The 24,828-nt window shown below is 40.2% G+C and overlaps 1 protein-coding gene across 3 annotated transcripts in view; it reads left to right on the forward strand.

Annotated features, from left to right (window-relative positions):
• Nucleotides 1–24,828, forward strand: part of plekhm2 (pleckstrin homology domain containing, family M (with RUN domain) member 2) — a 64,519-nt gene that overhangs the window by 22,752 nt on the left and 16,939 nt on the right. The window contains exons 3-13 of one of the 3 annotated variants that reach the window (XM_072586561.1): nucleotides 2,731–2,840; nucleotides 3,209–3,308; nucleotides 4,807–4,894; nucleotides 5,729–5,915; nucleotides 10,397–10,435; nucleotides 12,403–12,462; nucleotides 15,063–15,291; nucleotides 16,066–16,896; nucleotides 22,074–22,143; nucleotides 23,187–23,277; nucleotides 23,909–23,973. In XM_072586561.1, coding sequence (XP_072442662.1) covers nucleotides 2,731–2,840; nucleotides 3,209–3,308; nucleotides 4,807–4,894; nucleotides 5,729–5,915; nucleotides 10,397–10,435; nucleotides 12,403–12,462; nucleotides 15,063–15,291; nucleotides 16,066–16,896; nucleotides 22,074–22,143; nucleotides 23,187–23,277; nucleotides 23,909–23,973 — 1,870 coding nt within the window. The remainder of the gene's footprint in view (nucleotides 1–2,730; nucleotides 2,841–3,208; nucleotides 3,309–4,806; nucleotides 4,895–5,728; nucleotides 5,916–10,396; nucleotides 10,436–12,402; nucleotides 12,463–15,062; nucleotides 15,292–16,065; nucleotides 16,897–22,073; nucleotides 22,144–23,186; nucleotides 23,278–23,908; nucleotides 23,974–24,828) is intronic. The other 2 variants (XM_072586562.1, XM_072586563.1) reach the window with 2 other exon arrangements.

A 24,828-nucleotide genomic window follows, 5' to 3' on the forward strand; every position in this document is an offset into this window, starting at 1 on the left:
TTGGAAAGACGTTGGAGGTGGTGAGAAAAAACTTAAAGCTCGATGGGCCAGAAAGTCATGAACCTTCTCAACTCACTCCCTTTCTTCAACATGCCAGGTATCTTCCTGAGGCACACCAGGTGATGCTCATGCAGTTGACTGCTATGCCAGAAGCCATCACCTTATGAAATGGAAGGCTGCTATCACCTTTGCTAAAGGGGCAGTATGTGACCTTGAACTTATTCTGTTCTTGTTACAGGAGTCTCTCTTTGGCAACCAAGCATCTCCACACCTCATCCAAATGAAATCTCTGTGCAAGTCATCTTTGTCCCCTTTCTCCTGGGAGAGATTTTAAATGCAGAAACCATCCGAGTGAGGGCAACTTCAGAAAAAACAATGCTATTTACTCCAAAAGAGCATTATGAGATTGCAACCTAAGTTAACTTCTCTGCATAAATTAAAGTAGAACTGAAATGGGAAGGAATCTCAAAGTTATGAAAACATACTGATTTTACTTTAAAATTTCCATGTTAATTTTGCAGAAATGCAATGGTAGCAAGCAGTAGTATAAAATACCTAATTTAAAAAAATAAATTATGACACTAATTAATCTTAAGAAATACTGTTTTTTTAAAATCAGCTTGTGTTGGACTACCAACGGATCTCCCATCCACAGACTTCGACCTCATAGTCCTGGAACTGTGCACTGCCTGGTTCTACCTCTTGCCTAAAATTCACAAACCTGACTGCCCTGGTCGACCCATTGTCTCCGCCTGCTCCTGCCCCACCAACTTATTTCCTCATACCTTGACACCGTCCTGTTCCCTTTGGTCCAGGAACTCCCTACGTACATTTGGGACACCACCCACGCCCTCCATGACTTTCATTTACCCGGCTCCAACATCTCAACTTCACCATGGTCATCCAATCCCTGAACACATCCATCCTCCAAGACCTCAGTTTCTTCTCCCGCCGACCCAACCAGTATCCCTCCACTGACGCACTCCTTTGATTGGCTGAACTGGTCCTCGCCCTCAACAGCTTCTCCTTTTGAATCCTTCCACTTCCTTCAGATCAAAGGAGTAACCATGGGCACTGGCATGGGCCCCAGCTATGCAAGCCTGTTTGGATATATGGAACAGTCCATCTTCGGTAGTTACACCAATACTATTCCCCACCTTTTCCTCTGCTAATTTGATGACTGTATCGGCGCCACCTCATGCTCCCATGAGGAGATTGAACAGTTCATCAACTTCACGAACACCTTCCACCCTGACATCAGGTTCACCTAGACCATCTCAGACACCTCCCTCCCCTTCCTGGATCTCTCTGTCTCCATTTCTGGTGACCGACTCAGCATGGACATCTCCATCAAACCCACCGACTCCCACAGCTACCTGAACGACACCTCCTCCCACCCCCCTCTTCCTGTAAAAACACTATTCCTTACCCTCAATTCCTCCACCTCTGCTGTATCTGCTCCCAGGCGGAGCAATTTCACTCCAGGTCATTCCAGGTGGCCTCTTACTTCAAGAACCACAATTTCCCCTCCCACATGGTCACCAATGCCCTCCAGTTAATCTCTTCCACTTCCTGCACCTCCGCTCTTGAACCCCACCCCTCCAACCGTAAACAGGATAGAACCCTCCTGGTCCTCACCTTTCTTCCATCCCACCAATCTCTGGATACAACTCATTATCCTCCGCCTTTTCCAGCACTTACAGTCACATCCCACCACCAGAGAGATATTTCCCTCCCGATCCCATCAGCATTCCTCAGAGACCATTCCATCCGCAACTCCCTTGTTAGGTCCACACCTCCACCAATCCACTCTCCACTCCCGGCAGCTTCCCTTGACACACGCAAGAGGTGTAAAACCTGTGCCGACACCTCCCCCTCACCTCCGTCCAAGGCTCCAAAGGATTTTTCCATATCCAACAGAGATTTTCTGTACCACCAGACACCTTGTCTTCTGTGTCCATTGCTCTCGATGTGGTCTCCTCAACACTGGGGAGACAGGATGCCAACTCGCGGAACATCAGAGAACATCTCTGGAACACACACCAAAAAACCCCCACTGCTCTGTAGCCAGTTACTTCAACTTCCTCTCCCATTCTGCCAAGGATATGCAAGTCCTGGGCTGCCTCCACTGCCAAGACCTAGCCACCCGATGCCTGGAGGAAGAGTGCCTTGAGCTTCATCTTCTGCCTTGGGACCCCCCAACCAAACGGCCAACGTCAATTTCACCAGTTTCCTCATCTCCCCTCCCCACCGGATCTCAGATCCAACCCTCTAACTCGGCACCACCCTTTTAATCTGTCCCATCTCTCCATCTTCCTTCCCACCTATCCACTCCACCCTCTGCTCTGACCTATCACCATGACCACCTCCACCTGCTTCTACCTTTTGCCTTTCACACCTCCTCCTCCTACTCCTCCCCCCTCCCCCAGATCCTTCGACTCTCCTATTCCTCGGATGCTGCCTGACATGCTGTGCCTTTCCAGTAATGGGTTGAGCTGCTTTTGACATTTCAGTGCTTGTTGGTAATATCATTGAAATGCCCACCATTATAAATTGGCCATTTTTTGTATGTTTTTCTTTGCAGCGTATATGTCAGATATTCAGTTATTTCTGGTGCACAGTGTGTTCTGGCTTGTGCACAGAACTGAGCAGTATTTTGATATTCTGACTGATGTCTCACTTGTGTGTCTTTATTGTGCTGCTTGTTACAATTCTAAATTTGCTGTTTAGTTTGCAGGACATTTCCTCTGGGTACTGGGTATTGGTCGTCCATTTTACGCGGAGTGAAGCGGTGAAGCAGATTGATGTGCTGCAGCATGTAGCTACGAACCTTGGTCGCAGTGAGTTTCAAACTACAGATATGCAGCTAATCTATATCATGAATTTACATTTGTACTGTTTGATTTAAGAATAAATTTAAATTCTTTACTTTTATTTTTTCCTGCCCTGTTTTCATCCTCCTCTCTAACTCTGTTTCAACACCCACCACTATCTACATGTCAGGTTTTTCCATTACCAGACCAATGCTGCCAAGTTTGATCCTGTTGCCAAGCAGGGCTAACACCATACTTATTATAGTACAGGTCTTGGAGTAGTATTAAGAAGTGGGAATCATGCCTGATTTTACACCCTCTCAAAGTGGCCCTGATGCTGTCCTGGCTTATTCCTTCTTGACCTATCTCACTCAACCCTTTCTCCAACCTCTTAGGTCGGGCCTGGCTGTACCTTGCATTAAACGAGAATTCTCTGGAAAGCTACCTGAGGTTATTCTGGGAAAATCAAAACCTGCTTCATAAGTACTACTTCAAGTAAGTCTAACCTCATCAGAGCAAGTAGAATTATTAAAACCAGCAACATGCTAATTTAGAATTAAAGATTGTAATTCCACAGGCTAGTGACATATCACTGGTAGGAAAGCAGCAAATTCCATTGTACGTACAATATACACGGGTGTATAAATTGATCTTTGCCTCAAAATTCCTCTAAAAACAGGTGTTGACTTATTTGCTGAGTTTTAAAGTGAACCTGGGTGTTAATCATCAGTCTCATTTAGGCACTGGATCTCCTTTTTGTGGGCACGTCTTAAACTTTGTAACACAACCTGTATCATCTGCTTGATCCCTTACGCTGAGTTATAAGATAGTAGGTAAAATATCTTGTTTGTAGGATGAAATATTGGGATTAGCTGCTAATCAAAATATAAACTATCAAGAGCTGAAACGGGAGCAACTTCTATGCTGAATATATGCAAAAACATAATTTTTGGGCTAATAAAATGGTATCTTACAGGAGACACATTGCGATATACAGTAATCACAGTCAACAGCACTAATCAGGCATAGGGATGTTGGAGAATGATGGGTAATGTTATCTGGTGGTTGGTTGTTATATAGAATCCTTTTTATCCTTTCTGTAGAAGTATAATGAAGCTTTGGTATCAATGCAAGGGATATGATATGCTCCCCAGTTACCTACAGCCAGCAATTTTAAATTCAAGAAATAATGACATCATTACTCTGGGTGTAACACAAGGATGAGCTGACGGCAAAAGTGCTGTGTCAAAAGTACTTGCATTAGATAAATGCATGATCTATCATGTCATATGACCACCAGGCTGGTGGTTATATAATGCGATAGTGTGCATTATGTCAAGGCTTGCATTCATCGATGGTGCAATCCAGAAAACTTATGTATCATTAAATTTGCTGTAGTCTAGCAACGGGGGCAGTAAGGGTTTTGTAGTGGAACCACCAAGTAATTTCACAGGGGTAAGGGGCAAGTGAGTATGAAGATATGCTCCCCAGTATCATAAGCCATTAGCTCCTCATCTCCCCAGTCATGTTTAAGTCTAGAAAGATTATAAGACTCAGTATACATAAAATAGTGCTCACATCTGGAGAAATTATTCTGATAAGAAGGAGAATTCCTTGCATTTTTGCAGTTGACTTAATATCTTAAGCAGCAGTTTAAAGCATAAAATCAAAGGAAAATAACTAACCAAGATGATCTCGTACATGTATACTGGATCTCTTAAAAAGTATTGCTCCTATGTTGCCATGCCCTGTGAATTTTGTGATTGTCTACATACAAAGCATAGTGGTAAAAGTAATTATATTTTAGAAATGTATGTAGTTAAATCAGCACTGTTCTCAATATAAGTTGCTCAGTCTCCTTTTGTATCTAAAATAATACACAAAGTAAGACATTGTATTTGTAATAGAAGAAAGTAAAACATTTAGATAAACAGAGATCAATGATCTTGTAGGTATGTGATATCTTACTGTCGTGTTTCTTTTGAACCCTAAGGAATGCCCTAGTCTGCAGTCATGATCACCTGACTCTCTTCCTCACACTAGTGTCTGGCCTGGAATTCATTCGATTTGAGTTGGAGTTGGTAAGGAACATGCATTTAAGTGATATAGTGTAAGTTCTTAAAATATATGAAGGAATAGCATAAGACAGCAGTGAGCCTTAAATGATGAGAAGTAGTATTTTTCTCAGCATCAATATTGCAGGACTGTCAAGAAGATTGTTTGTTTAATGGAGCTAGTAATGACACATCGAGGTAAATGGGCCCCTTCTGTGCTCTGTACCAGTCAAAATTTGGAAAAATTATCTTCTATATGTCAATATCTGTTTGCATTACGGCCTTGTTAGTGGCACAGACTCCCTTTCTGGGAGGTCCACATGGCTGGCTGAAAGATTCACCAAGAGCAGTTTTAAGAATGTTTTTTTTCTTGGCAGTTAGATTATGAGCAAGTTTCTTCTTAGTCTGTGGCTGTCTCCAAGATTCAGAATCTATAACAAATATCAATTTCATGTATCTTACACAGTGAATGTAATTCTAAACCTGAGTTGCCCAACCAAGAGAACATTAGGCCTAGAGAATGAGTGAACCTGTGAGATGCATGACTTGTATTTATTTTGGATCTTGACTTGATTTACTTTTTGACAGGGATAAAGTTCACTATTCCTTACCTCCCTTGAGATTAACAATATTAATCATAAAGCAAACTGTACATGCTCGTGGAAGGTCTGGATCTAATGCAAGTGAAAAACATTTCAATCCATGTTCTGAACTGCCTCTAATACTGATGAAAGTGCAGGCTTTATTAATAAGGAAATTTGTTTTTTTTTATCGGATCTTCACCGTAAAACTTCACTGTTGAGATGTTTTATTTTGGCTCCTGGTCACTATCTATTCACTTGTTTGTTCCTTTAAATCTAGGATGTTCCCTACCTGGACCTGGCTCCATATATGCCAGAATATTATAAGCCGCTGCACTTGCTGGACTTCGAAGAGCGCCTGCCCAATTCTGTGCATGGTTCTGACAGCCTGTCACTCAATTCATTCAACTCTGTCACCTCCACTAATCTAGAATGGGACGATAGTGCCATCGCACCCTCCAGTGAGGGTAAGTTCTAATCTTTTGCTGTATCCAAAGAATCCAGTCATCTCATTGTAAACTCGTTTACATTGAGTGTATTAATGTGTTTAAGATTATAATACTTGCAGTGATTTGTGGGAGTTCTGGCTGTTATATGAATCATCAGTACAGAAGAAGCCTTTTGGCCCATCAAGTCTGTACTGCAAATATATTCTACTGCCTATACTAGTCCCATGTTCCCACACTGGGCCCTGGAATATTATGACACTTCAGTTGTTCATCCAAGTGCGTTTTAAACGTAGAGGTTACCAGCCTGAACTACCCACCCAGTATTGTATTCCAGATGTCCAACTTTTGTGGTGTACTGAGAGTAAGACCCACTATCTCTAGATTTATGAACTAGCATATTCCCGTCCTAATCACAATTCAGTGACCATTCAAGAAAAGAATGTTGGCAAATGTGGGATTGGATCTGCATGTGCTGTCCTCTGTGGTAGAATAAATAGTGCAATAATAGTCAAAATGAAGATAAATAGAGGGCTTTTTAAAACTTTTGTTCAGTGTCGCCATACGCTGCCTTTCAAAGAAAAGGTGGGGGGCATTAGGAAGAGTCTTGGAAATCACCTTCCCTAACCCCTGTAAGAGGTGCCCCCTCCACACCCCCACGCACACGCATGCACACAGACACACACACACCCCCCACATCTCTTCCCCCCCCCCCCCCCCCAACCTTCAAACAGAGCTAGAAAATGACTTATTGGAAGAAGTGATAAGCTCACCTTCTGTCCCCAACCTAAGGAATGAGGAGGGTATGCAACTACAACACGAATAACCCTGAGCAAGTAGCTGAAAATGATTGAGTCATTCAAAAATATCTCTTACAAAAAAGAGAACTTAATCATGTGTTAATCAATGCCATTTCCAATTAAGTTGATCGTTGGTGAGCTACAGTAAGGGTAGAAAAAATTAAGGCATCCTCACGTATGATCCTTTTGTATCATGCAAATGGTTCAGCAGTTAATAACATGAGCATATACTGGGGTATATGTATAGTAGAGCACAGATTGCAAAGATGTCCTTTTGTAATTGAAATGCTTTGAAATGCATTGTCCATTGCAAACATTCATTGCAAGACCATGTACAGTCACATTGCAATAATGCAGCAAATATCCAACATCTTGAAGTCTTCTGCTGGCTTTTGTAAGTCACTTTGAGAGAAGCCTGGGTAAAGTGTAGCTTGTTAGGTGTTTGAAGTTTGAATTGCAGCCATGATTTCATTGCAAGTCATGGATCATGAATCCAAGGGTTAGACAACAGGAGTCTGTACTCCAGTGGGGTGTGGGAGGTCATTGTGTACCTTCAAGACAAAGGTCATGACACTGATAACAAGGACATGGAGATAGTATGGGATGAAGGCATTAAGAAAGAAGATCAGCCATGATTTAAAATGGTGGAGCAGATTGAAGGCGCTGAATGGCCTACTTCTGCTTGTATGTTCCTAACTATTTCCAGTCTTTGTGGAATTTTGGACTAAGAAGTATATATTTTTTTAAAAATTAGTCAGCCCTTTTGAGAATGAACTTTAGGAATAATTTTCTCATGGTTGTAGAAGTTTGGTATCCTGTTATGGAAATGGCAATTGATACTAGATCAATTTTAAAACTGATAGGTTTTGTTTGCCATAGATATTAAGGGAAATGGGGCAAAGTTGACTATATGGAATTAATTTGTAGATTGACCATGATCTCGTTGAATGGTCGAACCAGCACAAGAACGTGATTAGCCAAATCCTTTTATTAACAGAGATGAACATTCACCTTGTCTCAGCATTTCTGTCGTAGACCCCAAGAAGCATGCTTTGCAACTACCTTGCCTACTGACCCTGTACAGTACAGAATAGCTGCCAACTAATAATTATTAAGTACAGATGTAACTATAACTACTTTACAGGTGGTGGATACACAGTATCCCATCTTCAGCATCATGGGCGCCAAGTCTATATCTATTATGAAAGAAGGACCACTATGCTGCCTAATCAAAAATAACTTCTGTTACCAACAGATACTACAAGCCTATATATACATCCAGTCATGCAATACTTGATCTAAGGAGACTGCGGGCAAAGCATAGTTTTCCTTCTGGAGTTAGTATGTCCCAAGCTACACAAATTGGTGGATTGCAGTGCAAACTCTTCAGTTTCAAAATCTATACAAATAATGACTGGAGCCGCAATTCAAGAATTGTCAATGCGTCAGCCAAGTCAAATGCATTAAGCTATAAAGTATGCCATAAGCAAACTGAGACATCATTCGAGCCTATGGAACTCTCTGACGGTTTTTTCCACCTCAACTTTTACCCTTGAGTATAGAATTAGGATTACTTTATGATTTTCTGAAAGTTTCCACAGCTGGGTCCTTGAGAGACATCAGATTTTATATTGGCTTTTGATGCATAATACCATTATGCAAAGCTCATTAACTTCCACTGCTAATTGCATTTACTTTTAACTGCAGATTCCAGAGTAGATGAGTTTCACATTAAACATTATATGCCATCAAGTAGCACAGACAGTGCCACCTCAAGCAACAATAGCATGAGTCATTAAAATAGTCTCACCTGTGTCACACTGACTTGGAAAGTAGTTTCACTCCCACTGGCTAAACTGTCTTCCTTAAATATGAAGGGATGCATCCTGTACTTCAAGGCACTTTGTTTTTGAGGGTTACTCTTTTTGGTTTTTTGGGGGTCACATTTTCATTCTTACTATTTTATTAGGTCATGTGGTCACATAATAACATCATCTTGAGTTAATGATTGAAGCTTATTTGAACTGCAGACATGATTTCATTCTAACCTTATAACAGAAGCAGAACTAGAAGAATTCATCACCATCCTCAGTTATCAGCCCCGTTAAAGTTAACATCACAATATACAAGGGAAACATTAATTTCCTAGATGCCACAGTATTTAAATTTGCACATGGCAAAAGGTATAAATTAACAAAAGTGTTTTCTTCAGCATAACTGACACACATTTCTACACAGAAAAAACATGATGGTAAACTCACTTTTGCCAGAAAATGCATTTCCATCAGATTTTCAAAAAGCTGGAATATTTAACTAATCTCTTATTTGAATGTAACCATTGGTACAGTGTTTATTACAATAGCATCCATCATAATCTTTCTGTAGTGTAGCTCCTGAACACTTGCAGCCTTAAGCTAGAGATAACCACGTTTATTTGAAAATGATTCATTACCTCTGTTATTTCAGATTTTCCTAGTTATCCTGTCTGTGGCTTCCCTTTCTTCCAGCCTGTTCCTCTTTCACCCCCAGCAGTGCCTTGTGGCCCCTCTGTCCTGTGCCCCACTCTGCATGTAACAGTCTCATTATTCCCCATTTTAATCTGGTTAGTCGCTGAATGAAGGAAAATTTCTGGGCAATTTGGGGATTTGTAGGGGCAGATTTGCCTCCTGCCCCAAAGTATTTTGTGTTGCTATTCATAATCATGTGTTGCTATACTTAATCATCCTGTATTAAAATTAGGCCACTTCTATACTATAGGAGCTGCAGCTGGTAGTATTGTGCTGCCAAGAAACATCTCTGCAGTATTAGTCACGCAGACGATTTTTGTATGTTAACTCTTGGATGTTTCTAATTTGCTCATGTTGCAGGAAAAGTTAGTTTTGTAAGTTACAATGCCGTGAATTGGCAAGCTAGTTTTCAATAGAAAAACCAGGTACAATCAGAAGAAGGTGCTGATTATGAATACCATGTGGAGTAATGAGGAAGATGGCATGAATTAAAATCTTTCATTGTCCTCCCAACCCCAACAATTTAAAGACTTGAATAATGGAAACAAAGAGTTATACAATATGGAAATAGACCCTTTGGTCCAACTCATCCGCACTGACCAGACATCCCAATCTGACCTAGTCCCAATTACCAGTATTTGGCCGATATCTCTCTCAACCTTTCCTATTTGCATACCCATCCAGATGCCTTTTAAAGCTTGTAATTGTACCTGCTTCCGCCACTTCCTCTGGCACCTTGTTCCATATACGTACCAACTTCTGTGTGAAAAGGTTACACCTCAGGTCCTTTTTAAGTATTTTCCCTCTCAACTTATACCTATCCCTTCTAATTTTGGACTCCCCATCATAGGAAAAAGACATTGGCTATTCACCCTATCAATGCCCCTCATGATTTTATAAACCTCTACAAGGTCATATGTTGCTCGAACGTAGTTGATGGAATGAGAAGGAAGGGTGAGACCACCCACGAGAGATGGCACTATGCCCCCAGCTATATTTTAGCCTGGATTGATCTTTGTCTTACAACTGAACTTATCGACTTCTGTTGACTCATGCCAGCTATCTGGTCATTCTAACTGGTGAAATGTAAACTTTTCTACCAAGAATTCAATATTTTTTATCAGGAAGTTATAAGATAATATAACCCAGTGGTGGTAACTACACAGTGTGAACGTTCTTACATTTGTTCCTGCAGTGCATTGGAGGGACAGCAATGTGATACGACCACTTATAGGTATGTCTTGTTTTTTAATTGGCAGGCTCTTCAACAAATAATAGAAACTTTTTTGTTCCAATTCTATGGATAATTTATGAAGTGAGACCTGCTGAGCTTACTGCATTAGAGAGAAAATGATTTGAAGTGGGAAAGGACCATTTTTGTTCAAAAGGTTGATATTCAGACAATGTAAAGATTTAATGTTACTAAATTTCAATCAGTGCAAATCCTGCCTACACAATTCACACGAGTACAATTGCAAGACATGGTGAAGGACTGAAGAATATCCAACTCTCAGATCTGCAGAACATTGAGAATGCAGTTTCAGAATAGGGATCTCAATCATGCAGTGAATTCATTTAGATGAATTATCTATCAACTTTGCAATTGGAATATCACTGGACATCATTTGGAGAGGCTGAGCGGGCAATAATCTGTAATTTTATATGCTGCGTATTCAATGTTTTTATTTTCTGTATAGCTGGCCAGATGCTGCACCTAGAAAATACCTATCCATTGATCTATTTCACCTTTTAATTTATTCTTGAGATATGGGCATTGCTATTCAAACTCACATTAATGGCACATTCCTGAGAGAAGCTGCTGCAGTCTGACCATTGTTCGCTACGTTCAACATGTTGGAGATCCCAAGAATGGTCCAGCAGACTGTAATTTATTTTGCTTTTAGGCCAGAGAATAGTGACTAAATCATCAGAGGTTTGTAATCAGCTGCACCACTCCCAGTGAAATCAATTGTCACCGACACTTTGTTTTGGTGCACTGCCTTACAGGCATCAATGCCTGGATCTCTGGTTAATTGCAACTGTCCAATTTCAAATACTGAATGTGTTTTACAGCACAGCATATAATTCGGAACACAAACAGTGATGTTTCACCATTGCTATTTATTGGTTTGCTGCTATCATCTGTAATGAAAATATGAAAAATTGGTGAGTCAGTACGAACTAAGTGCAATTAGAGTCCTAGACATGTATAGCATGGAAACAGACCCTTCAGTCCAACCCGTCCATGCCGACCAGATATCCCAACCCAATCTAGTCCCACCTGCCAGCACCTGGCCCATATCCCTCCAAACCCTTCCTATTCATATAGCCATCCAAATGCCTCTTAAATGTTGCAATTGTACTAGCCTCCACCACATCCTCTGGCAGCTCATTCCATACACGTATCACCCTCTGCGTGAAAAAATTTGCCCCTTAGGTCTCTTTTATATCTTTTCCCCCTCTCACCCTAAACCTATGCCTTTCGTTCTGGACTCCCCAACTCCAGGGAAAAGACTTTGCCTATTTATCCTATCTCAATTGAGTAATAACCCACAGCAGGTGAAGAGGGTAGAGGCTCAGTAGCCTTGATAAATACCAGAGCTGCACAACAATATTTGTACGAGGAGATTACAGCAGTGTATTTAAAATTATCCCATGCTGTTAAAGTATAGCTGTGTGTTTCTGTCAGCACTTTGTCACTCCGGTGAGTCTTTTATTGATCAAGCAGAGGATACGGTATTGAAACAGAGCAATTTACTAATTTCATTAGTGTGTGTCAAGTTAGAGACAGTAAGTCGCCTCGCATTTACCAGTCAGCTGTTGACTTTGTATGATTTCTATTTGGGGACATTGTTTTTGTATTGCAGCATCATGTCCAAACTCATTGCATCTGCACGATTGGTATGTCCAACAGTGCCTCTTTATTTCAGCTGTCTATTCAAAACCAAAGGTCCCACAATACAAAACATCATCCATTTCCTGTGGGGGTAGCTGTCCCATCTCATTCTATATCCAGCACCTGTACAAGGATGGTAGAAAGGCATTTGAAATTAGCTGCAGGCTTGCTGGAATAACCAACAATCATTTTGACATCCACGTACAATGGAAGTTCACCTCGTGCTATTTGAATATTGTACCATGATTTTCATTTGTTACAGATTTTGTTTCTTTTTTTGTTTCTGTCTCCTCTTTCCATTATAGATTATGATTTTGGAGATGTCTTTCCAGCAGCACAGTCCATACCCAGCACAGACTGGGAAGGTGGGACTCTTTTAGGCTTGTGTATCACACACTGTTGCTGCTTGCTGCATGCTTTGCCCCTAACACTCTCCCAAATTGCATGCCTGCTAGGGCTGCTTAAATTGGTGTTTATTTGTGTATTTGGTGGGAATATGTCAGACAAAGGAAAATAGGTAATGGCTGAAAATCATGAATTGAAATCTTTAACATGATTCATAATTCTGTGGTGATGGGATTCACAATGGGAAACTGGCTCTTTTACGGGAATCAATTGCACTGTGTACTACTTTGATAAATACAACCTTTTTAGTTCTTGCATTTTAACAACCTTTTTATATATTAAAGCACAGCTCAGGAGCATTGTCACTAGCACCTCAGGTAGATGGCTAGTACCTGGCAGCCATTGGGGAAGGCAATGCCAGATATCTCCTGCACACATTCGCCTTTTGCATTGGCATAGGTTTCCATTAACAAACATATCTTGCCTGTAAGAATAATTTATTAATTACTAATATTGCTATAGTCCAATGTGTTGTGAATAGTTTATCTTTTACTGCTACTGTAATCCTGGATCACGGAGTAATATTGAGGGATTTAATTTTACTTTGAATTAACTGCAGTCTCATTTTATTGTATTTTTACTGTAGAACTGTTGAGTAAAAGTTAAGAAACCTGAATATTGCTTAATATAATGCAGTTCCTCTATTGAAATAAGGCCCAGCTTTCCAGTGGAGAGTATCTGTATGGTCACATTTCCTTTTTAGATTTTTTTTAATTTGAGTTTGTTTTATATGCTGTAGCTCAACCCGGGCTAATCAATGACTTTCCGTAATATTAATTGTGTACAACCACCTATCTGTGTTTTTTTAAATTAAATTTAATCCACCTTTTTTATGTCATTGTGACCTAATCAAGTTACAAAGTGTAACTGGATCTTTGCACTGCCGTAAGGCATAACTGTTCAAGCATGACTTCTGTTGCCACATGTTGGGCTCAGACTCTTTGCGGATGGAACTATCTAGAAATATGGCTAAATGATTTTTCAAAGATCGATATGGAGGACATTGAGAATTTCAACATTAGGTTGCCCATTGCCAAGAATATTAGAAAGTTGAAGTTGCACACTGCCAAAATGATACAGTTCCTCACTATCATTCACTTTGGTCTCACTCTGATTCATGTCTGTCTTTTGAGAATTCTGTCAGCTTAGGGTGATTGATTCCAGATATGAGAATTGATCATAAACTAACCCTTGGTTTTTATTTGTACAAGTGTTCAGAACCTTCCTCCACCTAGACTTCCTCAACTACCTCACATCCCACTATTCCTACTCCTGTTTTGTTGGCTTCAGTGGAATGGCAGGCATTTTATGTTCTTGAATTATCCTTGATGAGCGCAGTAAGCAGGAGATGATTTACATCATGGCCATGCCTTCAAAATCCAGTACACTGCCAGGAGATTCCATAATTTGATTGTGAAGAAATTCTTCATAGCAAGGTGCCCTCATCCTGGGACATTCAACCCTGGCTTTGCTCTTTGGGCTGTCCAGCCTTGAGACCTGAACTGGACAGCAGTCCTGGAAATGGCCTGTTAATTAACCACTGCTGATATAATACTGCCCCAGTGTCTCTTGTACACTGGAGTAAAGTCAACTTTTACTTTTATCCCTACTCTAACTCCTCAAAAAAAAATCAACTCTTAGAATCTGGCTAAGATAAGTTTGTGTGTGGTCTTCAAAATGTTTGGTTGCTATTCCTCCTGGTTTCCTTGGGTCTTTGCATTGGATCTGTATTGTTTTATATTTAATAGTTCCTGCATTATGCCAGAGAAATGACTGAACCCTGTAGATTGGTGGCTTACTTGAATGAGAATCAATCATAGTTGTAAAGAATGGAAACAGACTCTTCAGTCCAATTAGTCTCCGCCAACCATGTTCCCAAACCAAACTAGTCCCACTTTCCTGTGTTTGGCTCATATCCTTCCAAACGTTTCCTATTCATCTACTTATCTAAACGTCTTTTAAATGTTGTAACTGTACCTACTTCCACCAGTTCTTCTGGCAGTTCATTCCACACACAAACCACTCTGTGTTTAAATCAAAAAGGTTCCCTCTCATTTCCGTTTTAAATCTTTCTACTCTCACCTTAAAAACATGCCCTCTAGTTCTGAATTCTGCCACCTCAGGGGAAAAAAACCTTTACTATTCACCTCATCAAAGCCCCTTGTGATTTTATAAACCTCTGAGGTCATCCCTCGATCTCCTACACTCCAATGGAAAAAGTCACAATCTATAACTCATTTCCCCCCTACTTTCACAGAAGAAATTAAAGCAGCTTAAGTATATTTCTTTATCTTCAAAATTCTGGATAATGAATCTCTCCACACAATATGCTATCGGTATTAAGTGAGTGGATGTACAACCCTAATTATAGGTTTACAGGTAATTGTGGGAAATGAACTCAATGGTACACTATCTCATCAGTCTTTCTTAAAATGCTGCTTCAAATAAACCCATTCTCCTTGTTGTTTTGTTAATTTAAGATAATATATACTTGCATTTGAATGAAAACAATTCCTAAAATAAACATTGGCTTCCATATTTTTGTATTTTTTTTCTCTAGAGGGTGAATTGACGGACACAGTCAGCAGCTGTCCCCGATCTGGAACTTCAGAGAGTCTGCCATCAAACAACAAAACTAGGAGTCCAACCCTGCGCTACAACCCCTTCAATAATGAGACTGAGGGCTCTATCCTTACAACAAGTGACACTGTGGTGCCATGTTCTGAGCCCCAGAGAGAAGAGAGCACACCAGATCTCCAGGAGAATAGTGCAGACCTTGAAGTAATTAGGTCAGCCATTGTAAAACAGGCTTTACTGGGGAGTTGGGTATGGATTAACTTTTGCCTGGAAACATACTAAAAGATTTTTAATCCCAGCCTCTTAAAGACATTGGTATTAACTGCTTTCTATGCCTTTGAGGGCCAGACAGGGCTTTGTTTTTTCTGAAAGTCCTCACCAATAATTATTTCCCAGTTGATATCATGTTTTTTATAAAAATATATAATTCTAGCCACACCGCTGTTCGTGAGATTTTGTGAGGGAGTAGGTGATGATGTAATGGTATTATCACAAGACCATTAATCCAGAGATCCTGATAATGTTCTGGAGACCTGGATTTGAATCTTGCCATTGCACATGGTGTGCTTTGAATTCAATAATACTCTGGAAATGAGAGACTAATGATGACTGTGAAGCCGTTGCGGCCAGTAACGAAAGTCCCATCTGGTTCACTAATGTCCTTTAGGGAAGGAAATCTGTCACCCTGACTTGGTCTGGCCTACATGTGAGTCCACAGCAATGTGGTTGACTCTTAACTGCTCTTTGGGCAATTAGGGATAATAAATACTGGCCAAGCTAGTGACACCCACATCCCATGCATGAATTTTAAAAAGCTGACTTTTTTGCAAACTGTTTATAACAATAACTAATTCACAAAGAGCGTAGTTGTGCTAAAGTGAGTTGGAGCACTTTGAGGTTGTGAAAGCTGCTGTGTATGGTACAATTCCTTCCTGAAACATTGAAGGAGTTGCTGTTTATAATCTTTGGTCATTTCAATTCCATAGATTGGCAAAGAAGAGGAGAATACCCAAAAAGAAGAGAACAAAATCCGAGGAACAAATTCTAGATTCTAAAACTACAGAGGTACAACTATTGACAGGAGAAAGTGCAAAGTCCAAACAGGGCAGTGATGCTGAACTAGAAGAACAGAATGAAAAAATGGGTTTACAGAAATCCCAAGGGATTGATACTGGTGAAGAGAATTGCAACTCCCAGGGCAAGATGTCACTAGTGACACATAGCGAGTCTGATGCGGATGCTCCTCAGCCAGGTCTGTTAATACCACAGATGAAGGACACTTCTATGAACAGTGTCGGAAATCCCTTGAGCAAGGTGATGGAGCAGCTCAATGGAACGTTGGATGCAAAAACCTGGATGTCAGATAGTGATCACCTACCTGAGCAGCCCTTTCGGACTTCTGTCCCGGGGGAAGCCCCGGATGAACCTCCGTTTGGCCAATATAGTGAGCGGATGCCACCTGCCGTGGATTTCTACAAGTTTACCGTTGAAAGTCCAAGTGCTCCTGGAACAGGTAGCTGCCACTATGACACTACAGGGGAAAGCCAATCAGCGCATGTTTTTAGTGGCCATGAAACTGCTGGCGCAGAAATGTGCAAAGGAGAGAAAATCCCTCCTGTAGACGAGTCAGACAGCCACAGGACAGAAAATGCAGAGGCTCTTCCAGAACGGGATAAACAGGCTGATGTTGAAACCGGCAAAATATCAGAGGCCAGCTTGGAACAATTGCAAATTCAGACCGTGAGCTCTGAGAGTACAAAGGAGGAAGAGAAAGCTCAAAGCAGTCCCTCTGAATTAACCCATCCTGCTGACTTCAGGTAAAGTGGTGTGATCATTAAATATTCTAACCATATTTTAGTTGGAGTAAAGAATAAACAATATTAAGTTTAGTGCTTGCCTCATCGAAGCCGTAACACTTAATGGAAGCTGTTCGTGTTGGTGTTTGAGCCCTCCATCTCTGTAATTGGCACTGAAATGTGATTTCCAAATTCCAGTTGATGGTATAAAGTCCTGGATATCCCAAAATAAGTCAGTCTGAATCTCCAGACCATAAAAGGAGATTATAGTCAATCTGGCTGTTCCTAATATTCCTCAAGATCTTTCACACTGCTGCTTTCATTAAACAAAATACTATTCACCTCCCTCTTATTGATATCTCTGTCAATTTTCTCAATTACCAATCTGTCCTATACAGCATTAAGGTTCTGATCTGTGCTGTAGTTTCTGTGTATTAAGTTTCTCCATTCCAAGAGTCGTAGTCTAAAGATATGGGATAGGTCATTTAACACATATGAGGCAACATTTATTCAAGGAGGTTGGCTAACCTGTGGAATTTGCTAATGCATAAGGTTATGGAGACTAATTAAGAAAAGTTTTTTTATGCATAAGTATCATGGAGTATGGAAAGATAGGAATATGGCATTGAGATAGAGGATTATCCATGATATTAATGGCCTCCTCTTCTAGTTTCTGTATTTCTATGATATAATTGATTAGGTAATAACCCAAATCTCTCAATATTGAGGGACCTGGATAGAGTATTGGATTAACCATTCACCTCTGGAGACCAGCCCAAACTGGTAAAGTGAAACTGAATTTTTGTATTCACTTATTATCGTCCTACACAGGAAAACATTTAGGCAGTATCAAAGTAGGTCATGTGATTGTGGACAAGATTATCCCTCACTGATCATTTTACTTGAAGTGCTGACTACTGTAGTCAAAATATGTCACAATAAAGCTGAGTGGAAGGAGTTTTTATTCTGCAACTAAAGTGCTCTATGTAAGTAAAAAATGTCACAGTCAGGGAGCACTTCAAGAATAATGATTGACTTATCATAAGGCTTAGATTGTACGGGGCCGAGAAAGGAGGAATGTAGAATAATAATACTTCACTAGAGGATGGTTAATTTTGGCTGAGACCAAATTTGGCCCCATAAATTGAAGCCAAAGATTGGGAGACAGCAATGTATTGGAGCAATTGTGGCTCCTTAAAGGACACATGGTTCAGGCGTAGTTCAAGTACCTTTCCATATATAAGGAACAGGACAGCAACCAAAGCCAGAGTTCTCTGCATTCCTAAACAGTTAGAGTAGGCTAAAGCTGAAGTAAAGGATTTAGGAGGTACTAGTTTGATCAAATGCAGGAGCATCAGACTAAATATTAAAAATGCAGAAAGCAAATTAAAGGAATTGCATTACTTAAATTAACATGTCAATAGTAAAGTGGTTGTCAAAAGTGAAGGGACTGATTAAGGACCAAAGTGGGGATTTGCTGGTGGTGGGAAAGCATGGATAAAGTACTAAGTGAGTGCTCTGTGTTAATATTTGCTAAGTATTCCAATCCTGTTGGGGACCACAACATTTAAAGTAGTATTCCAAACAATTAACCCAACAGAACTGCCCCACAGAATTTTGTGTGTTATAAACAAAATCTTTAATGCACCTCAAAAAAAATTCAAGCAGACCAAACACTATTATTCACAGTCAAAAAATCACACGACACCAGTTTATAGTCCAGTTTGAAAGCACCAGCTTTCACAGCGCTCCTCCTTCATCAGGTACTGATGACAGAGGAAGATCTTAGACACAGAATTTGTAAGGAACAGATCAAAGGGTCATATAATTACAGCTGATAAGGAAGACTTAAAGTGAAGGAACCCTTAGGAGGCAACGATCATAAGATGATAGAATTTACTCTGCAATTCGAGAGGGAGAAGGGGGAATCAGATGTGATACAGTTGAATAAAGACACCTATAGAGGCATGAGGGAGGAGCTGATCAGAATTGATTGGGGGAGGAGCCTAGCAGGAAAGCCAGTGGAGCAGCAATGGCAGAAGTTTCTGGGAGCTATTAGAGAGCATAAATTCATCGTGAGGGAAAAAGAAGCATACTAAAGGGAGGATGAAGCAACCATGCCTGACCAGGGAAGTCAGGCACTGCGTAAGAAAAAGCATATCATGTGGCGAAGGGAATTGGGAAGACTACAAAGATCAACAGAGGACAAAGAAGAAAGAAATAAGGAGGGAGAAGAGTAAATATGAGAGTAAGCTCGGGAAGTCAAAATGAGGAACAAAGAAATGGCTGAGGAACTGAATAAGTGCTTTGCATCAGTCTTCACAGTGGAAGACTTGAATAATATCCTAAAAATTCAAGACAGTCTGGGGTAGGTTGGGGGTGGGGGGGTGGGGGGGGGGGATGTGGAAGCAGGGAGCAGAGATGAGTATGGTTGCCATCACTAAGGAGAATGTGTCAGAAAAACTGAAAGACCTGAATGTGGATGAATTGCCTGGACTAGATAAGCTACACCTTAGAGTTCTGAAGAAGATAGCTGAAATCTGATTGAAATTTACGGAATGCTGAATGGCCTGGACAGATTGGATGTTGGGAAGATGTTTTTATTGGTAGGAGAGACTAGGACCCGAGGGTACAGCCTTAGAGTAAAGAGAAGATCTTTTAGAATGGAGACAAGGAGAATTTGTTTTTTTTTAGCCAGTGAGTGGTGAATCTGTGGAATTCATTGCCGCAGAAGCCAGGTATTTCAGTATATTTAAAACAGAGATAGATAAGTTCTTGTTTCCCAAGGGGATCAAAGGTTACAGGAAGAAAGCAGGAAAATGAGGTTAAGAAACCTATAAGCAACAATTGAATGGCAAAACAAATTTACTCATCTGTCTTATGATTTTATCATGACTATTATTCACAGTTTAGGTACAAAGACTTGCGTTGTTCCTTCTATGAAATTAAAAATAAAAGGGAAATTATGCTTCACTTATACAAGTAAGATCATACCTGAAGTATTATAAGCAATGTCGGTGACTTTATTTAAAGAAGAACATAAATGCTTTTGGAGGCAAATCAGAGAAGGTTTACAAAACTAATACCTAGAATGGTCAAGTTGTCCTGTGGAGAAAGGTTGGACAGGGTAGACTGTTTTGCTGAAGTGTAGAAAAATAAGAAGTGACTATTGGAACATAAATTCCTGAAATCCCTTGATAGGGTAGATGTGGAGTGGCTGATTTGTCTTAATGGAGAATCTAGAATGAGGGATCACTGTTTAAAAATCAGGAGGTTGCCCATTTAAAACCTATTAGGCAAATTATTTTCTGAGTGTTGTGATTCTTTTGGAATTCTGTCCCTGAAATGATGATGGAAGCAGAGTGCTTGAATATTTTTAAGATCGAGGTAGATGGATTCTTGTTAAGCAGTTTATTGATGGTCGGCGGATGTGTTGTTTTGAGGTTTTGATCAGCCATGATTCTTCTTGAATTGTGGAGCAGGCTCCAGGGGTTGAATGCCTACCCCTATCCATATTCATACAAATCTCGATTGGTATTCCTGGGGCCAACCCCAAAGGTGTGCTGCCACTGTCTGGAATTTGCTTTTCTTCCTAGTACTCCAGCTGTTCCTCCAAGATAAGGTTCTATAGGAATCTTTCCATTAGCTTTTCAGCTACGTGACCCGCCACCTTTTCTTTACCAGCCTCACTATTGTGGATGCCTAAGCTCCTTGCTGGTAGATCTATCCAATTGTCTTCCCCACAGTTTCCCAAGTTAACTCCGCTGCCTGTTTCTGTCATAGAATTCTGTGAGTACCAGTGTAGATTTCTTCCATAAGCTACAAACCATACAAATCCTCTGAAAATCCACACTAACAGCCACAACTGCATTCCGGTCATTGAATGTGAAGTTTTTATTTCCTCGGTTCAAAATGCAACCCTAACTGATAATTACCTGTTGGCTTTCTGAGTCTGATGAAATGCAGAGTTCACCATGACAAAGCTATTATTGCCTCTATCTGTTCCCACACTTATTGCCTGCTTCTATCAGTAGGTATGAAGGTAAATTTTAAATAAAGGAAATGCCCCGCTTCCTGTGATGACGTGTATGCTTTCAAATAAATATGACTAGAAGTTGATTAATAGAACTTCTAACCTGTTCTGTCGTATGATAAGGTCATGGCTGATCTGATTGTGGCCTCAATTCCACTTTGCTGCCTAACCCAAATATTCATGAATCCATCTAGCTCTGCCTTAAAAATATTGAACCTCATTTCCACCACTCTTTTGGGGAAGAGAATTACATAGACTCTGAACCCTCTCTGTGTTTGAGCGAGAGAGAGAATATTTTCTCCCCTCTGTCTTATGAGCTCTTATTCTACCATCGCATTCATTTCAGCACTGAAGATTTGGTTGGAAGAATCCGGATAGACTAAAATAATTTTAAATGGCGTGCAAGAAGGGAGAGGAGTCTGTGAATGCTTGAGTATTGTATCCAGTTTTGGTGCTGCACTCCAAGGACGTAAAGGCTGTGGGGATGGTTCAGAAGAGATTTTTCTAGATTCTAGAGCAGAGACTAGGCTGAGTTGTCCAAAATCAGAAAGGAACTGTTTCAGTGGCCGAAGAGTCAATTACCAGGAAAGTTAGTTTTAAGGTAATTGGCAAAGGAACCAGAGGCAGCATGGAAAAATCTTATTTTTACACTAAATGTTAGAGTGGTCTGTGCTGTTCTATTGGTACTACGGTTCTAAGATTCATCATTACATTTACCTTGCCCCTCTTCTTTACCTGTATTTCTAGTTTCTGTCTGCCTCACAGTCATTCCCAAAATATTCATCTTTGGACCCAAATGTTAATATTTAGGTTGCTTACTGCTGACGCAATGCTCTGTTGTCAGTTTACAGGTAATCAGTGACAGTAGCTCCTGATGATGTTGCCTCTAGGTTTTTTGTTCTGAAAACAGCACCACATAGATTTGAACTGAATAGAGAGAAAAAATTTTTTTACTCTGTGGCATGTTGTTCTGGTGGAGGTATCCTCAACGTATACTTTGTGATCCTCATGCAAAATATTGTAAAGCTGATACTCCCCTCAATTTTCTTGTAATCGGTTTGATTTGACCAACAGCCTGGTGCATTGTTCCACTGCTTTACAACACCCTTTGCCATAGGTGGAGGCAGCAGTCTCATGATTAATGTTTCCATTCCTTTCCCCTCAGGGTTGACAATAATTTGCTGCTTTTGCTGATGATTCACGTTTTCAAGGAGAATGAAGAGCAACTTTATAAGGTGAGAGCACTCTGCAAGACTGCATTAGAAAATCACTTTGAATTTTTAAAATTACACACAAGAAACCTGAACTCACTGTTCAGTGTCCAGTTTGTGCTGACCCATCATTTCCCACATGTTGCCACAGGAAGCAGGCTGTTTCCTTTATTTAAATTTACCTTCATACATACCTTCATCATTTGTGATGAGGTAGCATTTGAGATATTACACTTCGTCGCAACACTTGAGTTTTAGAGAGATCAAGATCTTTCATCTAAAATTACAACTTCTGATTGCTACCCAGTGACCTCTACTGGAAAGTGTGAATATGAAATGAAGACCAGTTCAGGCTTCCGTATTTTGTTGGCACTTGCACATTATAAATGGCTCCTTGGATGAAACACTGGTTAATTGCCAGCACCAAGGAGTAGGGATAGGTGAAAATGATCCAAATGTGTTGAGTCCTCTGAAGAGATTGGCTGCCCTCAGTGTGAGTAAGAGGATCTCTTCTGTAGCTCTAACTTTCCAAGAGGAGAATCTTGGATTCTGTTGTCTCAAGACAACATGGAAAATAAGCCACTCATTAAATAAATGAAAGCTCAGTAAAATATAAGAAAAAATATAAACAACTGATAGAACCTAAAACATGGAGATATCAACTGAGCAATACGAATCAGACAGAGAACTAACCTAGATTAATCAGAAAACCTCATCATTGGACAAGTATTGCTTTTATAGGAAGCAAAAAGGGGCTTTATTTCAGACCCCCACTGGAAAGTGTGTTTTTTTTTGGATTTGGTAGTGCTTTTGTCTCTGAATGAAAAATTTCTAAAGTTGTGGAACAACTTATAAATTCTGTTGATCCAGATATTAGGCCAGAGCCTGGTTAACTGAAACATTCTTCATGTAAAAGTTTCTATTGCTCAATTTCACGAACTGGCTTCTAGATTGAATTGTTGGCTTTTCTGGTGGCTGTTCCTTTTTGATGAAACAGCTTGTGCTTCAAATTTTTAAAACATTTTTTCTTTCTCTTCTAACATTGCTCCTTCTGTTTCTTTTGCCAGATGATGCAAATGTGGACAGGTCACATGGAAGGGAATTTACAGTTGCTATATGTGTTGTTGACTGACTGTTACATCTACTTGTTGAGAAAAGGTAATTCTGTTGAGTTTGGGGTAGATGTCATACACTTGAGTGAAGTGCATCACCTTGAAAATCATATCCCAGCCTTTTGTTGAAATGGAAGACTCTCACTGTTTCTGTTTAAGATGAACAAATAAGTTGAGTTTTCTTCCAGTTCCAATATTTTGCAGAGCACATTCGATGGTACTGCTACTTTTCAGTTAAATGCTAAAAGTCAATAGCTTTGAAGGCAAATAGTTTGTGAATTGTGCAGCTGGCACAAATATTGCATCTGTATTTGCTGAATTAGCAGCTGTTTCCCTTGGTACAGGTTTTTGCAATAGTCCCCTGGCTATAACAATATTGAGACCACTTATGAAAGATGCTTTGTCCACTCCTGCTGTACATAGCAAGAATCTACACTTTCAATTCATGAGGAGAAAATAAGGACTTTGCAAAAGAACATTGCACTAGAGTAGTGAGTCTTGTTGGCTGAGATGTCTCGTGTAAATAAGAACAGCTGCAAGTCCTGCACCATTCAGATTATCTCTAAAATGAAGCTCGGTGTTGTACACAGAGAAGTTGTTTAAGTCATTGCAGTAAAAACAGTGCTGTGAATTAGAATACCATGTCTTTGTCTAACTCAATCTGTTGGTCTACACAGGAGCTGCAGACAAGCCCTATGCATTGGAAGAAGCTGTGTCTTACAATGAGCTTGATTACATTTCGGTGAGTTTGCTGGAGAATACACAAGTAGTGGGTGTCAGCTGAGGATGTACAAAACTTAGTTATGATGTCCTTATCCATTTTTGTTTCTATGTCCTACTGAGGCTCTTTGATCTCTTTCAATGAACAAAGGCCACTTGTATTGGACACTGGAGGGCTTCTTTAACCTGTAGAGTTGAAGAGCAGCAAGACTGTGCCTTCCAAATAAAATCAGAGGAAGGAAATTGCTGTAAAATTCAGTAATTGTGTGTACTGTGCAGACTCCTGTGGTGGATACAGTGACAAACTGACTGTTACCCTGGAAATCTTTTGTGGAGCTTCAGTAGGTAATTCTAAAACTGTTGGAGAGAAAGGTTGCTCTCCAGTGGGTGGTCAGGAGGGTAGAACGAATCTACTTACCTTTTCAGCTAGAGAGAAAATACACAAGCAGGTCATGCCATAGAAAACAACACTGTCCCAGAGATTTAGAAAGTTTTCATTGAACCATGGTCAATAACTGAGAGCTGATTTCATTTATTCACATTGTCTTCAGGAAAAAGGTTGTAAAACAGGATCAATTATCATAAAAATACAGTTCCTAAAAAACCTTATTCTAAAGTATTGCAATATAATATCCTTCCATCACTGGATCAGCAGACACACACTGCACTGACTTCAAACTCCAAGAAGTTTGAATCTCTGATAGGATGCCCCCCACCCCCCAGGGCTGTCCAATAAAGTTTCTGACTGAGTTAGAATTGGAGGCAGATATCTGACAATGTGACTTATTTACCTGAATGGACGGAAACGTGTACAAGTCCTGGGTAAGTATGCAATTAACCCCCATCATCCACGTGTGCACATACACCTGCCCCCCGC

This window comes from Chiloscyllium punctatum, chromosome 16 (assembly GCF_047496795.1).
Source record: "Chiloscyllium punctatum isolate Juve2018m chromosome 16, sChiPun1.3, whole genome shotgun sequence".
Taxonomy (NCBI): Eukaryota; Metazoa; Chordata; class Chondrichthyes; order Orectolobiformes; family Hemiscylliidae; genus Chiloscyllium; species Chiloscyllium punctatum.